Source organism: Trematomus bernacchii, unplaced genomic scaffold (genome assembly GCF_902827165.1).
Source record: "Trematomus bernacchii unplaced genomic scaffold, fTreBer1.1, whole genome shotgun sequence".
Classification (NCBI taxonomy): domain Eukaryota; kingdom Metazoa; phylum Chordata; class Actinopteri; order Perciformes; family Nototheniidae; genus Trematomus; species Trematomus bernacchii.
The window spans coordinates 7,155,640-7,175,798 of NW_022987641.1; the positions used below are offsets into that span (position 1 = coordinate 7,155,640).

Genomic DNA, 20,159 nt, shown 5'->3' on the forward strand with positions numbered 1-20,159 from the left:
CCGAAAGAAAGTCAGAGAGAAATAAGGCAAGTTTAAAGAAAGACAGAAAAAGAGATAATTAAAGATTGAAAGAAAGAGAGAAAACAACAAAGACATCCTGATTTACAGAAAGAGAAAGAAAGAAGAACAGTCAGAAAGAGACAGACAGACAGAAGGACCCTGACCTCATTATTTCCTGTAAAGTGACCTCCTCCTCTTTCTGTGTCTCTATCTCTTCCCTCTTTAAAGCAGACTTGCTCAGTGTGTGATAAAGAAACATTCATCAGCACATTTACATACAAAGCGTTCATCAAAAGCAGCTACATGATAAATGGGAGGTTCTTGCACAAAAAGGAAACAATCCAAACCATCAATAATGTATAAATGAAGCAGGATTCATATTGATCTCTCCCTGTGGAGAAAAGGGTTCCTATATGTTTACCTTTCACCTTTAAAAAAGTGCTCTTTTTCTGGTGTATATTCTTATTCATCTTTACACTCACCCATCCCCACTCGCAGAAAACATATCTTTGGAGCAACAAGAATTCTAAGATTCATGATTTATTCATTCATCGTTAGCTCCATAACGCGCAGTCTTTTATTGTTTCTGTTCATTATGGTGACGAATTTAATCTGGAGGAGGAATCCTCCAATAATACAAAGCTGTAAACCCCGGATTTAGCAGACCGCCTCGCAAAAAGAGAAATAATTAAACAGATTCAGTTTAACCCAATTATCTGCGTAATCGTTGCAAATGCACCCATAGGGAAACAATAACGACTGCATTCATCATATTAATATACCACGCAATAATGTTGATTTAAATCACCTTGCTCTCTGGTTTACTTAGGGAAACGATATTCATCTGATAGATGGTGGTGTCTAACAAATGTGTGGCTTGAGATCTTCCTTTTTTGGATACAAGTGAAAGAGGAACCTTAAGAGCACATAAGGAAGATTAATATACGTGTAGGCACGCACGCCAAATGTTTATTTAAAATCACCCTGCTGTTGGCTTTATTGGGGAAAACGACATGAATCTGATATATTTGGGTGTCTCTAAAAGGGATTTGTCACGAGCTTGAGCCTTTTTGGATAAAAGTGAAAGAGGAAACGTAAAGTGCACATGAGGAAGATGAGGTGGTGAGGGGTGTAGCCGAGGCTGCTGGCACTCCGTTCATGTACTTTGCACACTCAAAACTGCTGCGGAAAAAAACTCCCACGGAAATGCGAAATGCACACTTTGAATTTAATTGATTAAACCTCGTGTGTGTCCATCAAAAGAAACCGAAACGGGCGCGTTATCTGTCAGCGTTTTATTTTTTCCTCGTTCAAAGATTTTAAGGCGCAGTTTTCCCTCATAACCCGCCATGTTGAAAGTGGTTTGACATTTTAGCAGTGTCCGGTATTTTCCGATGGCTTTTACGCACCTAGGGGTGACGAAAAATTCCAAATGACTAATATATACGCCAGTAAACTGCTATAAGTAATTTATATCGTAAGTTACTCATTGTTCGCATTAAACAAAAATGCGTCGTGGTCTTTAGACACAACATCTATACATTAAAATGATATTATAAATGTAAATGTTGTGGAAATGTACCCAAATATTCAATTACATGTGAGGGAAAACATCGCAATATTTTTCGCGAATGCCACAAGACAGCGTTAATTACAGCGCGTGAGACACACTTTGGTCAACTTGGGCTCGTGAACACGCTCACGACTATTCTCTCGTTTCTACAGAAACAGCCTCGGTCCTTTTTTTAGCCAAGGAGGAGAGAAATAACTCTCCCCGTGTTTATTCCTTCGACAAACCGAAAAAAACAAATCGTAGAAAACGACGTGAAAGGTTCCACATAGCAGCGCGTGCAGGGGTCACCTGTCTTACCTGTCCAAGTTTGTGTGTCGCCTCTCCTTCACGAGACCCCCTCGGTTCTCTCCCTCTCCTCGAGCACAGCAGCGCGAGCGACGTCTTTCAGCTGCTGCCCCCGTTTCAATATGGCATCTCCCTTCTGCGCATGTGCAAAAACTAAACAGATATTTTCAAGGCAACTCCTTCACAGATCTTTTTATGGCACAAACAAATATTTTTATTGAGGCAAAAAAAGGAGGTGACGTTCAATCGACAACAAAGCCAAACACACAAAGAGGATAGCTGTGTATTATACCACAAGTAAAAGTACCTGTTTTGTGTCTTGTAGACTATTTCAGAACAATAAATATTGAGTTACTTGATTATGATGATTCAAATCTGGTAAAGCTGGAGCTAGATGTACTACTTTGTGTACTGCTTCTGGATATCTTAACCTAAAACTATGTCAATTTATATGTATATTTTGTATTGGCTATTAATCTGAATATGTTAAGTAGCTCAAGCTTTTAGTAAGATGTACACTATTTGCCTATGAGATGTAGTTGAGTAGATGTATAAATTAGCATACATGGAAATACTGAAATAAAGTACAATTGTGTTAAAGCAGTATTTAATGATGGTGCTTGAGTAAATGTACCTTGTAACTTTCCATCACTGCCTTTAGTTTAGAAGCAGCACAAAGAAATATATTTAGTCAGTCTGTTTTTAAAATGGTAAGTGAAGTTCAATTGCAAACCATACACACAAAGAGAAAAACAGTATGTTACATGATGTTTAAAATTATTAAAATTATTACGCACAATAAGACTTGTTCAGATATAACCTAAGTATCTACATAAATATATATCCATCAATTTAGCATCATTTCTATCTTACATTTAAGTTATTTTTTTTGTCATTAAAGGCATTCATTGCTAACATATTTCCTTTTAATAAACCTTTTTTTTATTAACAGGAAGAAAAATATGAATAATCATAGAATCAACAATGAGAGTTGTAATATTTTAAAGAAATATAAAAAGCTGACTATAAGCAACACAACTGACCCTTCATCTTTAGCTGCTTTTATGCACAATAAGTTTAAAAGTCAATAATTTATTATCTTAAATAACAATTTGCTTTTGACCACTAAATTCTTCTTTATCTGGGTTATCACAATTGAATTTTTTGGAGAAAAACTCTGAGATTTTGTTATTTGAATGGGGCTATGTCTAAAAAAAAGTCAACAGTATCCTCTAGTGGTAGAAGTGCATTGCACCACGTGTACATGCCTTTGGTTCAAAGGTCATTGTTACATATTTCCACAATATTACCAACACAAACAGATAACTTAGGCCAAGGGAGATACAATAAAAGTTCAAGTTTAATGAACGTTTTTGATGCTGAACTCTTGGGGTTAATTCCATCTGACAACAGAAAGTGAAACGCACATGTGATAACCTCTGGTAAAACACGAGGTTTGTTGAAGGGCTCTTTCTAAATCAGGCTTCATGTTCTTCATTATGCATGAAGTTCACTTCTGAGATTCATGGACTGGCAAGTGTGACAAAATATTGGACATTTGAGGATAATATGTTTTGTTACACAACATATTTGGCTGGGAATCCCCTAAAAATTCACACAAAAAACCCTGCGTTTCAGTCTGGGTGGTTTGTTTGTGACACACTTGGTCTAATTTTCAAGAAGAAAAAGATCCATATGAGTATATAGTACCTATTTGCAATATATCAAATACCTCTATGGCATTTCTGAAAAAATATATGGTTTTAAGACATGTGAAAGTCATGTTTATACTGTAGGCACTAGGTTAAGGATCCTCAAAATACTAGGGGTAATCTTGGGGATAAGTGACAGGATAATCGTTTTTTTCAGCAAAAATATGTTAACTTTTAGGCTTAATGGGTGATGCTTAATGTGAAATTGGGTAATTGATACCTCGATCTAGGGCTGGGCGATAAAAAAAATCATCACACAATATTTTGACCAAATCGATATTGTGGTAACATTGTGGCTAGCATTGATGCTTTCACAAAATATTTACACATTGAACATTATGCTAAATAATCATCAGTAATGTTGATATAGTAACTAAGTGGGTTAAGGCAAATTATAGAACTGCTTGAACCATCTGGTAAATTCAAAACATGACATTACTTTACTGTAATGCAGCCTTTAAAACCAGTAAAAAACAACACTAAAGATTTCCAAAATCGGAGACGATATCTAGTCTCATGTCACGATATTGATATAATATATCAATATCGATATATATTGCCCAACCTTGATCGACCCTGAATTTTTTTTCAAATAAACCACTAATCTCTGTCTAAATTGCTTAATTTAAGGGGCCCAGAAGTCAACCAGGTTAATAAAAAGTCTCCAAATATTCCATATAGGCTACAATGGGCTGCAAAATAAGTGTTGTCTATTATAATAGAGTGGCAAAACTGCTCATAACTGCATTAAGCATTTTATTTTAAAAGCTTCAGTGGAGCTTAATCATAAAGACACAAAGATATTATAAAGATACAAGAAGAGGAGCTCGTGCCGATGTGATGCCGCTCGAGGAACAGATGGTTGGAGTGTGTGCACTGCTCCATTAATCTGCCAGAGAAGAGGCTTTAACGAGAAGGGATTATGCCCCCCCCCCCTTTTATATAGGCTACACAAACGCACACACACACACACACACACACACACACACACACACACACACACACACACACACACACACACACACACACACGCACACGCACACACGCACACACACACACTTGTGCATGAGCCTGCAGCCTCCCTGTTTTTTCTTTTGGCTTTACATATAAACATTTCTTGTTTTGAAATCATCTTTAAACCTTAAAAAAAACTCTTAAATAACCTGATAGACATCCTGGTGGAATCATATTGGATTAGATACAACAAATTATTTATTTTCAACTATGTCAAAACGTTCTATCTTCAGCTGAAGGAGAGTCAGTAATGTCAGTTTATTAACATTAAAGGTGGGGTATGTAATTTATTTCAGAAACACTTTTTGTTATATTCCATGGAATGCTCTTAACATCCCGATAGCAATTAATATATTAAATGCTTTGACAATAAATACATTAAAACATTTCATCTGTGGAAGCCGTAGTACTGTAAAAAGCACGACCAATCATCTGAGCCGGCCCATAACTGGATGGCCTACCTGCCTGTCAGCCTTCCATCTCGTGCACAAATTTATCTCGTGCCCTCATTGGTCATGTGCACGTTCGTGTGTGTTGGAGGAGGGGCTCTGTAAGGAAGTCTGAATGAAGAGGCAGATTTCTTTCGGCTGCATACTTTCAAATTCTAGCGCACTCGAGCTGGTTTCTCCAAAATTACATACCCTACCTTTAATGTAAATATATATAGGTATATGTAATGCATGTGGTTGTATTGACGCCCTCCAAAGACGCTTGATATATACTGTATAAATGACAATTCAGGTCCAAAGTAAATCCAGATTTTGACAATTTCTCATTCATTTATCTACAACTTTTGCTTTTCTCAAATTAATAGGATATATTTGTGGAATGATGCCAATCAAAATGTTATCCATGACATTTTTTCAACCTTTTTTTACTCTGGCAAATCAGAGCATTTTTACAACCAATGATATCTATAATCACTGAGTTGGAAATTAATGTTGGCTCTCTCCCTGTAAGGCTTCAGTTATATAATCCTCTCTAAATCTCTAAATTGGCATTAATCAGATGATTTACTAATAGGGAATACAATAACTGCACCCTCTCATGAAAGGTCTTAAATATAGTCTTTGGAGGAGGTTGAGCTTTACCTGTCAGGTTTTAAACCTAAAATGCTCCTTTATAACATCTCCACGTGAGACAACGATTTATCGTGCGTGGGCTCTCTCGCGCGCATGCTAGACCAAGTGCCTGACGAACAGAATTAAACTGCGATACGCACAGACTAGCGTCACTTAAACGAACCACAACAGGAAGTAAGGCTAATTTTATTTCAAAATAAAGTTGTAAAACCGACATTTGAAATTGTAATATGTGATATTTGTAGAACACATTGAGAACCCATTCCTTTGTTTTCCTGCTTTTCTGATAAACTGATCTCTTTTATTTTGAAATCTCCCTATTAACCGGAAGCTCGCTTTCCAGTGGTGCTACAGACAGTTTGTGTTTTCGTTGTCAAAACATGGATGTGAGTAAGATAATCGACTCTTTTGTCTGCTTTTGCATCATAAGATGTAGTATCACCATCTCTGAACATTAAAGGAGAACTTTACCTTGCATTAAAAGCTGGAAATTGACATTTAGTGCTTTGTTTTTCCCGAGTAAAAAAAGGTTAAGCCCATTTTAGCCCACCTACGGAGCTCCTTTTGTCTCCGTGTTGTTTTTATCAACATGGACATGTACGGATACAGCGGGGTCTTCTTGGTGAGAAGATTCCTGGATAATGGCGTTTCTGAAGTCACAAACATGTCTGATATCAACAAGGCGAATCCCCACGGCTGCGATAACGGAGCTCTAACGGACAGATTCGGAGTCTTGATCCAGGGACTGCTGGCTATCGTTGCCTTTAGTACGCTGATGTGTGAGTATCAATACATATATCTTTAACAGCCTCAATTTCATAGTGTTGCTGTCTTTATTCAGGTAGAGAATTCATCCAAAAAGTGTAGATACTTGCTTTTAAAAGGCTTTATTAATCCACGTGGCGATTTGTTGACGTTTGAGCATCATTAACATTGCACCAAATTCCATTGTCAAATATGCTAATTTAATATTACCTTGCTTTTTGACAAAAAATATATGCCCAAATTAAACACTTCTTTATATCATTTGGTTAATAAAGGTTCTTTGTTCAATTGGGCATAAATTATGTGCTGTAAAAATAACTATGATTTACATTTGACCGTTTTTGTTCAATTCCATCGCCTCAAAACATCTACCACGTCCACAAATTACACTAGTGGTATCAGCGGTAGCGATGTTTGTGAATACTTTCTTCATGTGCATATTTGTAATATAAAAACGCACGGTTTGTGCCATAACTTTAAGCCGAATTTGAAGTTATGACAAAAGTTAAACGTACATAATCAGTTATACTTAAAACACTGGTGTGTGTGCCTATGAACAAAGAAGCAGCACAAATTGCCATGTTTTTAAGGTAAGTGTCGTCATGGTCTCTTTCTCTACTGTCCAAGGAATAAGTCATGATTGATAAATTGATTTAAAAACAAAATACTTAAATTGAAATATATTACAATTTCACAAGTACTTTAACAATGTTTTTGAGTTCATGCATTAACAACAAAACAAGATCCCTCTTTACAGCCGAAGTGTGGATGTAGGCCTCCTCTGAACAAAGGCTATTGATTACTAAGTAACTTGTGATTCTGTGGCAGCTGACTTGGAGAATGTTGAGCATCTTACCCGTTTGCCAACACAGGCAGTACTTGCAAATTACTCTAAATATAAGCTTACTTAATTATATATGTTCTACGTTTTTCTTTTGTCTGAATTCAGAGCTTGTCAACGTGCTTAATGTCAATTAACCTTTGCCAATGCTGTATGCCAACATGCTACATGGAAATGACATACATGTAAATGCCTGTGCATTCATTTGGTGAGTGTGTCGGCATATGATCTAATAATTGGAGTGTATATTTAAAAGGTCAATGTAGTCATGGATATTTAATCAGCTGGGTTCAGAGCAGAATAATCCTAGCAGCAGTGAAGTGTTGCAGAATCAGGCCAGGCCTTTAGGGTGATTGAGATCAATGAGCTCTAACCTCCACTCAGTTACTTATTAGTGGCGAAATCAATACCCCCCCTCCTCTCTTTTTTTCTTTTCCTGTTCTCAGCACGATCACAAGTGTTGTTCCTGGTCAAAGCATATGCTTCGGTTAATATTTATACAAATTATAGTGTGCAGCAGAGCCCTTCAGCTCTGTTCACAGTGGGGGTATGCCAAGTCACAGCCCAGTCACAGCCCAGCCTGCATCCCTTTACTTATCTGTGTTTAGCGTGCTCTTCCTCAAAGCTATTTTTGTGAGTTTCCTCCCATTGACTTGTCATTATTCCTGCACTCACATAATCCCGACAAAGGCTGAATATCTAGTAAAGCTGCCACAGTTTTACAAGTAATGATTATATTCATTTTACTTTTTTTTTTTTTTTTAATCGTCTAGAACAAACTAAAAGAAATGCCTGTCACATTTTTATAAATCCTAAGGGGACATCTTCACATTACTTGTATTATTGGACCAACGATCTAAAACCCAAGGAAATTCAGTTATCAATTATTTAAAGCAGAGAAAAGCAGCAAATATTTACCATTGGAGTTTGAATCAGATAATGTTGTGCTTAATTAATGACTTGAATGATTCACTGATTTGACAATTGCTGATGAATAATGATCTTATTGACTCAGCTTTAAAGGAATCCTGCTGATGTTGCTTTAATTGCCATAGGAAGTTGCAGGGAAAAAGTATATAGAAAAGTATGAATATATTTAAATTCGCACTGAAAAAGCTCTGCTGGTTCACACGTCTGCAGGAAGCCTTGCCCCCCCCCCCGGTTTCACATGCCGAGTCACATTCTCCGACCTTGTTAGATGGCGAGATAGAGGAACAGTCCGCGTCTGTTCCCCCTGAGCCCGGTGGCCTGGAAACACGTTTTGTGGTAGCTTTAAATAACGATATGTGCATGTCTGTGTTTCATCTGTCCTCACTCCCACTCTGCTGTTTGTTTGACCACCGTGTGATGGTTTTACAGTGTAAACGCAAGTCTAGTGGGAACTAAATGGATTAATTGATTGATTTATCTTTTTTTTATTCGCAGTGAAAAGGTTCCGAGAGCCTTCAGGGATCAGACGACCTTGGAGAATCTGGTCAGAAATACTTATTTTCTTTTCTTCCACTTTCCTGTACTACGTTCTTACATTAGACACACTTGCATAGATGAGAAAAGTATTTTAAAGTAAAGAAAATGTTGGTTGAACCCTCATTTCTGTAAGAAATTCATCAAGTTGGCCATTTGTGAATATCGTCAGGTTTTTATTGCGTTTCTTTCCTTATCATCCTTATTTCAGAAGATTTTAAAATAATCGGCAATCAAAAATAGATGTTAATGCAAACATAACACCGAAAATGATCATACTGTTTCTGCATTCCCTTTTCTAAAACCTAGTACTTTCAAGTGAAAAAACAACCCAACAAACCATATTTAATGAAATAATTCTTTTTTTTAACCCCTTTTCTAGGTTTTATGACACATCAAAGCAGGCCATCGGTGCTCTTTTCATCCACTTTGCTAACGTCTTCCTGTCCACGCTCACTGAAGAGGACCCATGCTCCCTGTGAGTTATCTATCTGCACAAACAAGTCATGGTTCCATCAGGTCCAACTGTTACACGGGTCTCACTGAGAACGTGATTTCTGATTTTTCTTCCTCAAGGTATCTGATGAACTTCCTGCTGGACGCCACGCTGGGGATGCTCTTCCTCTGGCTGGCTGTGAAGTTGGTGTCCAAACTGGTGGAGGTCAAGCAGTGGACGCTGCTCATGTTTGGAGAATATGGTGAGTTAAATTCAATGCTTCACTTTCGGTTTTCTATTATTTAAAGGGAACCTATCATGCAAAATGCACTTTTTGATGTCTTTTATACATAAATATGTGTCCCCGGTGTGTCAGGGAATTCACGCAGCGTCGGAAAATAAAACCCTCTCTTTTCCTCTCTAAAAACGGGGGTACAATGGAGCTGATCCAGATGTGCGGCCGTTATGACGTAACATCGGCGGCAGACCCAGAGCACTATCAGAAACTTTGCTATCAGAAACAATGTTTTGGACGTAATATGGTCGTATGGGTGTAACGCGTTACAAAGTAACGCGTTACAAAGTAACGCGTTACAAAGTAACGCGTTACAAAGTAACGCGTTACTGTCATAATATTACTTTTGTCGGTAACGGAGTAGTGTAACGCGTTACTTTTATAATTCAGTAATCACACTACAGTTACTAACATTGCCCCGACACGCGTTACTTCGTTACTTTTATAAAATCAGTCATAATCACACTGACAGACAAGAGGGGTTTCCGCCGCAGGTTTATATGTACGTAATCTGCGCGACTTGCGCGTCCACATCTCCACGTGCAGTGCTGCATAAACATGGCAGAGTCAGCGATAACTTTCGAGGGGTGGAGGTATGCCCATTATTTTGAGTTCGTCCGAAGAATAGACAGGAATGTGACGGTGAGGTGCAAACTGTGTCCAGGCCAGAAGCTGTTATCCACTGCTGCAAACACCACGTCAAACCTCAACAAACACCTGCAAAGAACACATGCTAAGGTGAAGCTAATAGCTAAGGACCCCCGAACCCAGAGTGAGGATGTTGCTCACGAAGCGGCACAAATTAGAATTTGGAGGACCGGTAACCAAAGCAGAGATGGACAGGCTTGTAGCATCCTTCATAGTAGAGGTAATGTTGCCCATTGGCACAGTGGAATCACCATCGCATCGTTCAGAGATATACTGCGCAAAATACAGATAGCAGGAGACAGAGGACAGCCATGGTCAGAGCTATCTGGATCAGTCTTATGCGACAATGGAAACTGAACTAAAGAGAACATTTGAAACTTTAGCAGTCTGCGTGATCTGCCTGTAGGGAGGGGCGGGCCGGCTCTGCGAGTAAAGTAACGAGTAAAGTAACGAGTAAAGTAACGAGTAAAGTAACGAGTTACTTTATGTAGAGAGTAACGAAGTAGTGTAATATATTACTTTTTTTTAAGTAATATGTAATATGTAATATATTACCTTTTTTTTAGTAACGACCCCATCTCTGCTGGAGAGCATGTGTGTGAAGAAGCAGGAAATAAAAAGGAACTCACCTTGTGGTATAACCGGCAAGAGAGAAAGCCTTTGAGCTCCATACTGTTTCAGAAATAATCCTTGATCTAATAATCCTTGCGTTTCATCACTGCAGCCTTTTAGACAGTATCTGCCAGGTCCCGCATGAGCCGGCATAAGCCCCGCCCCCTCTTATTTTTATTTTTTTTAAGTTAAAATAAAAAAAGCTTTATTTTGTTTAGCCTTTATTTATACAGGTGAACATCTCATTGAGACACAGGGTCTCATTCTCAAGAGAGACCTGTTTATACCCAGAATCAGCACTTTTGTAACAGGAAGTGAAATAGAGGGATATGAGGCATGGCTAGAATGGGTGATCTGTTTGGTTTTTTGACCAAAACACTTCATAGACATGTTTTCTATATTTTTGTATATATCCGAGACCTATGCTATTGCATAAAAATAGCATGATAGGTGACCTTTACAGTCCATAATGCAAGAGGAGTCACAGTTTTCGCCACTGGAGGGTGCTGGAGACCCACAGCGGGCAGTAAGGAAGGAGAGCCAGTCTCCAGCTGCTGCCTCTGGACTGGAAAACATCCCCAGTGTCTTCAGAGGGGGATTAACTCCACGCCAATGATTACACTAGCTCACTCTACTGTTGTTTTTGACTTTGCATTCCTTCCTTCTGAGACGGAAAACTTCACAAAAACAACTTGCGAGGTTGATTAGGTCTGTGATTAAGACACTTCTCTTATTATCAGGGTCCAGTTTATATTTGAGCACTGGTTTCTTTCTTTCTTTTTCCCCTTTTTCTCTCTGTCCTTGTGTCTTTCTCCTCCCTCCTTCCTGTCTTAATGACAGACTTGTCTTCTTTTGTGTCTGCTGTGCTGAGACACCTGTGTTACCTTTGGAAAGCTTCCGGTTTTTATCCTACTCAAGATGCAAAACAGTTTGTATCATTTTACAAGCAAGAGATTAGATAGTTGGATAACTGAAGCTCCTACGCCGGAGTGAATACATCATTGTTACTTCTCTAAAATTATATTAAATAGAGCATCAAAATGCATTATTTATCTTGAGAATAGTCGTTTGAAGTGAAGCGTTTCAGTGGAATTATGTTAATGTTACAGATTATTTTGCAGGTCGGCTTTAAGTAGAAAATAAATAAAATCAGCCTTGATTTTTATACTGAATGTGTTATGCAAAAATGTAATCAAAATACTATGAGTTGAGATATTAATAAAATAATAATATGAAAAATATGAAAATATAAAATAATAATTTGTCCAAATAAAATAATATTATATATAGGAATAATGTTCCTTTAATGAAAATAAATACAATTTAATGTAATAATTCTGGTTGGCCACAGTCAATAATATGATAATATTATATAATAAATATTTGTAGCTGTTTTTTCAATAAAGTTAATAAAATGAAAGTAAAATAAATAATATAAATATAAATAAGGAATAAAAACGTACAATGTATAATTTCACTAAATAAAGTGGTAGTGATGTAGGCAGAATTCCCTTGAAATATGTGAATAAGTGTGTGTGTGTATATATATATATATATATTTAAGCAATAGCTCACGACAGGCCGTGGTATATGCTCATTATATCACAGCTAAGGGGCGTGGTTCGGCCCGACGCGAAGCGGAGGGTCGACAACCCCCTTAGCTGTGATATAATGAGCATATATCACGGCCTGAAGTGAGCTATTGCTTTTATAAAACGGTTACCAAGTGTGGCAATATGAAAGAAAAATACACACTCTAATTTAAATAGTTTTTATTAGTAAATAATGATGTTCAAAATAAAATAGTCCCTCTGTTGCCTTCTGCACAAAACATAGTGCGAGGTGGTTGCTATGCAACAACACTAACAACAGCTAACGAACATATTAGACAGAGAGCGTTGATCCATTATTTGGCTATTTATTTACATTAATGTGTATGTTGCCGTTTATTGTGCACCCACTGAAAAACTGTCCAGCATCAGTAGCATGGCTTACGTGGTTACTTGTATAGGCTGAGGTTGTTCTAGGCTGTTGCTTGGCGTGGCGAGAATATTGCTCCACTTTCTCCGGTCCCCGAGATTCGGCTTCCAGTAGCTCTGGAGAGAGCTTTCGCACCTGTGGCCACTAACGGTCATAATTTCTCTGCTTTGTTTCAAGACCCGCATCAGAAAGCTTTTGAATGGTGGTACTTTTCCAGTTGGTCTACCTGCTCTTCACGTAGCTCTACATGTCGTCGTTTAGGTGCTTTTTGTTCTGGAGATAGGCACTCCTCAATCCCCCCCCCCCCCCCCCCCCCCCGGAGGTCGAAGTTAATCTTAAATATTTTTGCGGACCTTTTTGATTACAGATTTGAAAACATCGTTGCTTGCTTTAAAAGTAGCACAATTCATTATGTCAAACCTTGGAAAGTATCTAAATATCCCTGCCCTAATGCCAAAGGAACTGCACACTGAATATGTTTTTGCCGTTTGATGTCTATGTCTGGACCGCTGCGTCAAAAGGAGGGTTTCTGCCCGGTTACTTCTCCGCTGCTTTCTTGTCAGATTGCTTGATTTTACTTGTCCGTTTTATAAATATATTTATAAAACGGACAAGTAAAATCAAGCAATCTGATTGGTTCTTAGCCGTGGTATACTGAGCGTATACCACGGGTAGAATTGTAAGTTACTTTTCACAACAACTCAGTATCCCTCCGCGTCTGAGATAAACAGTATACAGTTGGGCTGAAAAGCAAACTGCAAGCAGTTTGCTTTTCAAACTGGAACAAGAAAGCAGCGGAGAAGTAACGGGCAGAAACCCTCCTTTTTACGCAAAAAAGGTCCGCAAAAACATTTAAGATTAACTTCGACCTCCGGGGGGTCTTACTATGGAGGAGTGGATTGAGGAGTGCCTATCTCCAGAACAAAAAGCACCTAAACGACGACATGCAGAGCTACGTGAAGAGCAGGTAGACCAACTGGAAAAGTATCACCATTCAAAAGCTTTCTGATGCGGGTCTTGAAACAAAGCAGAGAAATTATGACCGTTAGTGGCCACAGGTGCGAAAGCTCTCTCCAGAGCTACTGGAAGCCGAATCTCGGGGACCGGAGAAAGTGGAGCAATATTCTCGCCACGCCAAGCAACAGCCTAGAACAACCTCAGCCTATACAAGTAACCACGTAAGCCATGCTACTGATGCTGGACAGTTTTTCAGTGGGTGCACAATAAACGGCAACATACACATTAATGTAAATAAATAGCCAAATAATGGATCAACGCTCTCTGTCTAATATGTTCGCTAGCTGTTGTTAGTGTTGTTGCATAGCAACCACCTCGCACTATGTTTCGTGCAGAAGGCAACAGAGGGACTATTTTATTTTGAACATCATTATTTACTAATAAAAACTATTTAAATTAGAGTGTGTATTTTTCTTTCATATTGCCACACTTGGTAACCGTTTTATAAAAGCAATAGCTCACTTCAGGCCGTGATATATGCTCATTATATCACAGCTAAGGGGGTTGTCGACCCTCCGCTTCGCGTCGGGCCGAACCCCGCCCCTTAGCTGTGATATAATGAGCATATACCACGGCCTGTCGTGAGCTATTGCTTAAATATATATATATATATATATGCTTTTTGTTCTGGAGATAGGCACTCCTCAATCCACTCCTCCATAGTAAGACCCCCCCCCCCCCCCCCCCCCCGGAGGTCGAAGTTAATCTTAAATGTTTTTGCGGACCTTTTTGATTACAGATTTGAAAACATCGTTGCTTGCTTTAAAAGTAGCACAATTCATTATGTCAAACCTTGGAAAGTATCTAAATATCCCTGCCCTAATGCCAAAGGAACTGCACACTGAATATGTTTTTGCCGTTTGATGTCTATGTCTGGACCGTTGCGTAAAAAGGAGGGTTTCTGCCCCGTTACTTCTCCGCTGCTTTCTTGTTCCAGTTTGAAAAGCAAACTGCAGGCAGTTTGCTTTTCAGCCCAACTGTATACTGTTTATCTCAGACGCGGAGGGATACTGAGTTGTTGTGAAAAGTAACTTACAATTCTACCCGTGGTATACGCTCAGTATACCACGGCTAAGAACCAATCAGATTGCTTGATTTTACTTGTCCGTTTTATATATATATATATATATATATATATATATATATATATATATATATATATATATATATATATATGAGGTTTATCTGATGTTTCCCCCCCCTCTCCTGCAGGGGACCCCCCCCAGGCGGCAGCGTGGCTCGGTCAGTGCGGCATCTACCTGCTCATCATGGTGCTGGAGAAAGGGGTGATCAGCCTCGTGCTACTCGTCCCCGGATGGTCCAAAGTAAGAGCAACTCATGCTGCTTTCAGGTGCTATGGGAAATACGCCAACCAGTGACATTACATACTGGTGGAAGGGGGGAAAATCCCATAGACTTTCTGACAAAAACAAAGGACGAAATGGGAGGATATGCGTAGAATTCCACTGAATAACGGGGCCTCTTTTCTTTATTGTAACTTTTTAAAAAACCAGTGGAGGACATTTTAAATTCTAATGCAAACATAGAGGCTATGTTAATGTATTTGTAAGATGGTTTGTGTTTGTGACACTGGGGTTCATATTTGTCTATTCAAACTAGTCTTTGTCACAGCAACAGATTACCTTGTAAGGAATAAAAGGCGTGTTATTCATCATGGCCCCATGACTTGAAGCGAAGTAGATTGAACAATATAATATTTGTTATGTTTTATAACCACTGTTAGATTATGGTATCCAAAGGCTCTTTATTGAAACCAAAAGTTAGTTAATCGTCACAAGAGCTTCTCCTCCCTCAGCACCTTTGAATCACCTGATGTCACAGTGTTAATCTCTCCTCTCTTCTCCTCCAGCTGCAGGAGGTGTTGCTAGGCTACATTGCTAGCCCTCAGCTGGAGCTGGTGCTGGTCATGCTCATTGTGCCATTCATAGTTAACGTGAGTATTCAATTTCATTATCTAGTTGCCACATTGCCTTGTATTATATGTCAATATTTGTAATAATTACATCACGTTACATTACACCCCCCCCCCCCCCCCTTCAGTCCATCATGTTCTGGGTGGTGGACAGCCTGATGATGAGGAAGTACAAAACGATGAAGAGCCTGGACGACTCCTGTGACGTGAAGAAGGGTGACATGCTGCCCTGGGCCAACAGCGAGGAGTCACGGGTACGAATAAAACACACAAATACACACCCTCACGCACACACACATGTTCACTTTCGAGGTTACATTCCCTTGTAAGAATAAAAACATGTATACTGTTCACCCATTACAAAAAGAAAGGGAAAAAAAACACATTCACTTGAGATGAGGAAGCTAAAACGCTAATCCATTCCCGGGTTTTAGGACTCATTCCTGCACCACTGCTTAAGTAAATCAAAGGAATATTTTTGCCTTTTTTATTGGTTTGTATAGATTACAGCCAATACAAACAAAGGGAAAGAGATAGAGAATGATGAAATTCTACAAAAGTACCTGGAAACCGCTGTAATCTAACTGGAATATTACTGTTGCATCGCACCTGTTCAGACTTTTTAATCTGCTCCTGTTTTGGTTTGAGTGCTGGTTTAGCTGTGAAACAGTGACAGGCCTGGTGTTGTGTTCAGGGACTCACTTCAGCAGCCCCCTCCTCCACACAGAAGCCATTTATCTCGCTCCTCAGATGTAACTGACAGACGTCAGGACAAATGACAGTTTGGGAGCATGACCCTCGTGTTAAGAGGGCGAGTGTTTACCCCCCCCCCCTTCTCTTTCCTTCTCCCTTATCCTCTGCCAGTCAGCTATAAATCCAGCCTTCATCCCGGGAATAAAGGTGACCTTTAGGACTTGTTTCCATGCGCTGATGCTATGGAAAGCGGGGTGAAGTAGAAGAGGAGGACACAGAGGGGCTTTCTCTCAGAAGAGGTCTCAGTGGGGATGGTGGGCGTAGATAAAGTCACAATGCTGTTGTTGTTGCTGGGTGTGCAGCTTGTTGCAAAGAAGAAAGTCAATCGCTACACACACTTATCCCCCCTGCATTGATTCATTTCAAATACAAGACATATTAGCAATCATAAAGTGACTTAAATAAGTGCATGATGGCATCATATTGTGTTGCTTTAGGGCTTCGACTAATGATTATTTTATTGTTGATTAATGTGCCAAACCTTTTCTAAATAAAACAATTAATTGTATAAATTATATTTAAAAAAAAATATATAAAAAAGAAAATAATTTAAAAATAAGAAAACTGCATAAAATGTGTTTTTTATAACATTGAGAATGACATTGAGAAAGAAAAAAAAAATGTACCAATTGTGAAGATCTGAATTATTGCATCCCTATGCTCTGTAAGTCTGTATGAGACATTTTTGCACATTTTCTCTTTATCCGATTATCTGAATTGGTACTGCTCTGCAACTCCGTCTTTATATGATCTTTCCCACATGTCAAACCCGGACATAAAACGACATATGGAGGTTTATGATGCCGTAAACGTTATATAGTTGTGGAATTTCTATCCTTTGGGATTTGAATCCCTGCTGCTGCAGCAGAGCTTCTTCTAGGCTGCAAATAAATCCAATATATTTTCCTCTGTTTAACTGATACAAAGATGGACAAAGGTATTGATGAAACCTTTGCTGTATTGTATCCAATGCCTGTCTGTGGTCTAGTCCACATTTTGTGAAATGTGGACGCTTATTTCAATAGATAAATGTCAAAAAGCAGATACCATCCCCTCTGTAGAACATTTTAACTTTTTTATAAGTTATAGGCAGGTTCTAAACTCCCAGCATTACTGACAGTATTTAACTTACAAGACCCTTTCATTCACGAAGTACCTTTTTGATGTACTGAGTATTTTTAATCCTAGCTACTTTATACCTCTACTCCACTACCTTTTAGATGCTGATATTGTACTTTTTACTTCACTGCACCTATCTGACAGCTTTAGTTACTTTACAGATTCAGATTATTGGCTAGTACGCAATACAAATCAACGAATCAATCCACTATGAATCCAGCAGCAGTTTACAAAGTAATGGAAGTAAGAGATCTGAACACATCTTCTTTCCTCCCTCAGGTGCTGCTGAGCGTGGAGACGGACACAGACGAGGCTTCGGAGGGGGAGGAAGACGATAGCGGACCACTTCCTCACGTGCAGTATTCTGGAGGACCGCTTAGGCCCAGCTGGGTGGTGGTGTAACCCCAGGTGATGCTATCCACACACAACACACTCTTAAGAGCCTAAATATGAGCAAACCCAAAACAAACCTGGCTTCCTTAACTCCTCAAAGCTCTAAATATCAGCTTCCATGTAAGAGAAGGCACAATTAAAGGTCGTATAACCTGTGAATGTGAAGCCTCAGCTGCCTTCCTCTGCTCTGAGCTTTACTCAGTGTATGCATGTACATCTTATAGCATTTTTTGGAAGCTCTTCATCCTCACACCTTGCTGCCTCTGTTTGCTGCAAGAGAACATCTGAGTAACCACAACTGAGCGTGTGTAGAGAGAGATTATTAAGGAGGGCAGCGCCGCGGGGATAAATGTGTGGGGGGTAATGACAAAGACTGAAATAAATCTATCTCCACGCTGGGGACTTTTGGGATTGATGTTGCCCTAAAGAGAATAATTTATCGTGTATCATATTCCAAAGAGGAGCAGGTGAGCAAAGTATTCATATATAACATTTCACTCTGTCAAATATAATCACTTTAATCCACCTTTTAATTAAGGTGTAATTATAGTCATTCCGGCGCGCTCTCCCTCTGGCTGTCTGTTTACTTTTGGTTTAAAAAAAGAGGTTAATGGTTTTAACGATAAAACCTATGAAGCCTATGTGGATTTTTGTTTGGGTGCTGCAATCATGACGGACCAAACATGTTGAAAGCAGTGGTTTTATGGAAAAACGTAGCCTTATCCGACAGGTTGCTTTTAAACATTTTTTATATATGTGGAAGGAAATGTAATCATATTTAAAAGTTTTAAAGGACCAGGTCACACTATGTGCTGCATTTATGTTCATATCTGGGAAGAAACACCCTATTTTTTTTTAATAATGTAGGAACATTTTGCCAAAAAATAGAAATGTTTTAAATAAAATAATCCCAATTTGACAAGGAAACATTGGGATTATAAAGTCATAACTGCACGAGACAAATGTCATGATTCTTTAGGGGAAAATCATTCTGGATCTTTCTAGAATAATGTAATATTTCAGCGTCAGTGCCCTGAATGTGTGCTTGAGATGATGATTATTACTCTCATGTCTGTAAGCAACATACAAAGCTACAGCTGATTAGTTTAGTTTAACATACGAACTGGAATCAGGTGGAAACAGCTAGTCTGGCTCTGTCCAAAGATAACTAAATGCATATTCAGCTCACAAACTCTCACTACATCTATTTTTTTTTATCTGTACACTTGGTGATTTCACAAAGAGGTACATAGGGGACTATATCTTGGCTTTCTGAACTTGCTACGTTTGTAAACAAGCAGGCTAGCGGTTTTCCACGGTTTACAATCTTTATGCTAAGCTAACAAACTTCTGACTGTCACCACATTTCTAACTATCAGATATGCCATATAGATGGTAACAGTCTTTGGCAAGAATGCAAATAAGCATATTTCTTTTAAAACATCCTTTTTTTTTAAATGTATGTGTTCGATTTTTTTTTTTAAATCAAACCTATAACATTTCCAACTCATTTCAAAGTATTCAGACTTTATTCTTAAAATCTCAGATTTCTTCTGCATTAAGAATTGCCCTAATACTTGTAATGTGGGATCATACTGTAGCTGTGTATTCAACTTTTGCAAATTATTGCACATTTATTATATTTATTCTGTTTATATTTTGTATGTATTTTACAGTAAATTGTGGTTCGACATGTGGTAACAACATTGGACGTTTTTTTGTGAATATCGGAAATGGTAGTATTTTAAAAGGTGGAAAAATAATTCTCCTGAACACATTTACGTCTTAAAAGCCAAAAGGTATGACATACTTTGGCTGAATGTTTTATTTTGTATTCCATTGTACCTTGTGTATGTTTTGTAATAAACCAAATGATGAACATGTGTATGAAAAGGCACGCCCTGCCAATAACAGAAAGTGCCGAATGAGTCTCTTTAATCTGCTCTGTGAATAAAGATGATTGACACATGAGCTGGTGTTTGGTGTTGAATTCCTGCGGGTGCAACAGAGGGGGGGTCGGGGGGCAGCAGCGTGATGACAGACATCCTGAGCATGTACCTGGCCACAGCACACCTGTGTGGGCGGGGCCATCGGCCCTGTGACCTGCAGCTGATGACAGGGAGCTCCATGGAGCTGTGTGTGTTTGTGTGTTTGTGTGTTTGTGTGTTATGTGTGTTAGCCGTGCATCTAGTCATTGGCGCTGGGACAAGGGGGTTGTTACCAGTCCCCGTGGTAAC

The 20,159-nt window shown here is 38.8% G+C and overlaps 2 protein-coding genes across 3 annotated transcripts in view; one reads left to right on the forward strand and one right to left on the reverse strand.

Annotated features, from left to right (window-relative positions):
* The window catches only part of sfmbt2 (Scm like with four mbt domains 2), a 41,364-nt gene extending 39,385 nt beyond the window's left edge, over window positions 1-1,979 (reverse strand). For both annotated transcript variants that reach the window (XM_034133419.1, XM_034133416.1), the window contains exon 1: window positions 1,871-1,979. The gene's annotated coding sequence lies outside the window, so the exon portion shown is untranslated. The remainder of the gene's footprint in view (window positions 1-1,870) is intronic.
* A 4,025-nt stretch (window positions 1,980-6,004) lies between these two features.
* tmem110l (transmembrane protein 110, like) lies at window positions 6,005-19,894 on the forward strand. The gene is made up of 8 exons (XM_034133674.1): window positions 6,005-6,445; window positions 8,698-8,746; window positions 9,119-9,214; window positions 9,313-9,434; window positions 14,937-15,049; window positions 15,595-15,678; window positions 15,786-15,911; window positions 17,809-19,894. The coding sequence occupies exons 1-8, from the start codon at window positions 6,256-6,258 to the stop codon at window positions 17,929-17,931; spliced, it is 903 nt and encodes a 300-aa protein (XP_033989565.1). The 5' UTR covers window positions 6,005-6,255; the 3' UTR covers window positions 17,932-19,894.
* Window positions 19,895-20,159: the final 265 nt, after the last annotated feature.

Bases quoted from the DNA above. Each gene is read 5' to 3' on its own strand.
- tmem110l (XM_034133674.1), top strand. From the start codon at position 6,256: ATGGACATGTACGGATACAGCGGGGTCTTCTTGGTGAGAAGATTCCTG. The intron at 6,446-8,697 runs GTGAGTATCAAT...TTTTATTCGCAG, and splicing joins TGCCTTTAGTACGCTGATGT to TGAAAAGGTTCCGAGAGCCT. The intron at 15,912-17,808 runs GTACGAATAAAA...TTCCTCCCTCAG, and splicing joins CCAACAGCGAGGAGTCACGG to GTGCTGCTGAGCGTGGAGAC.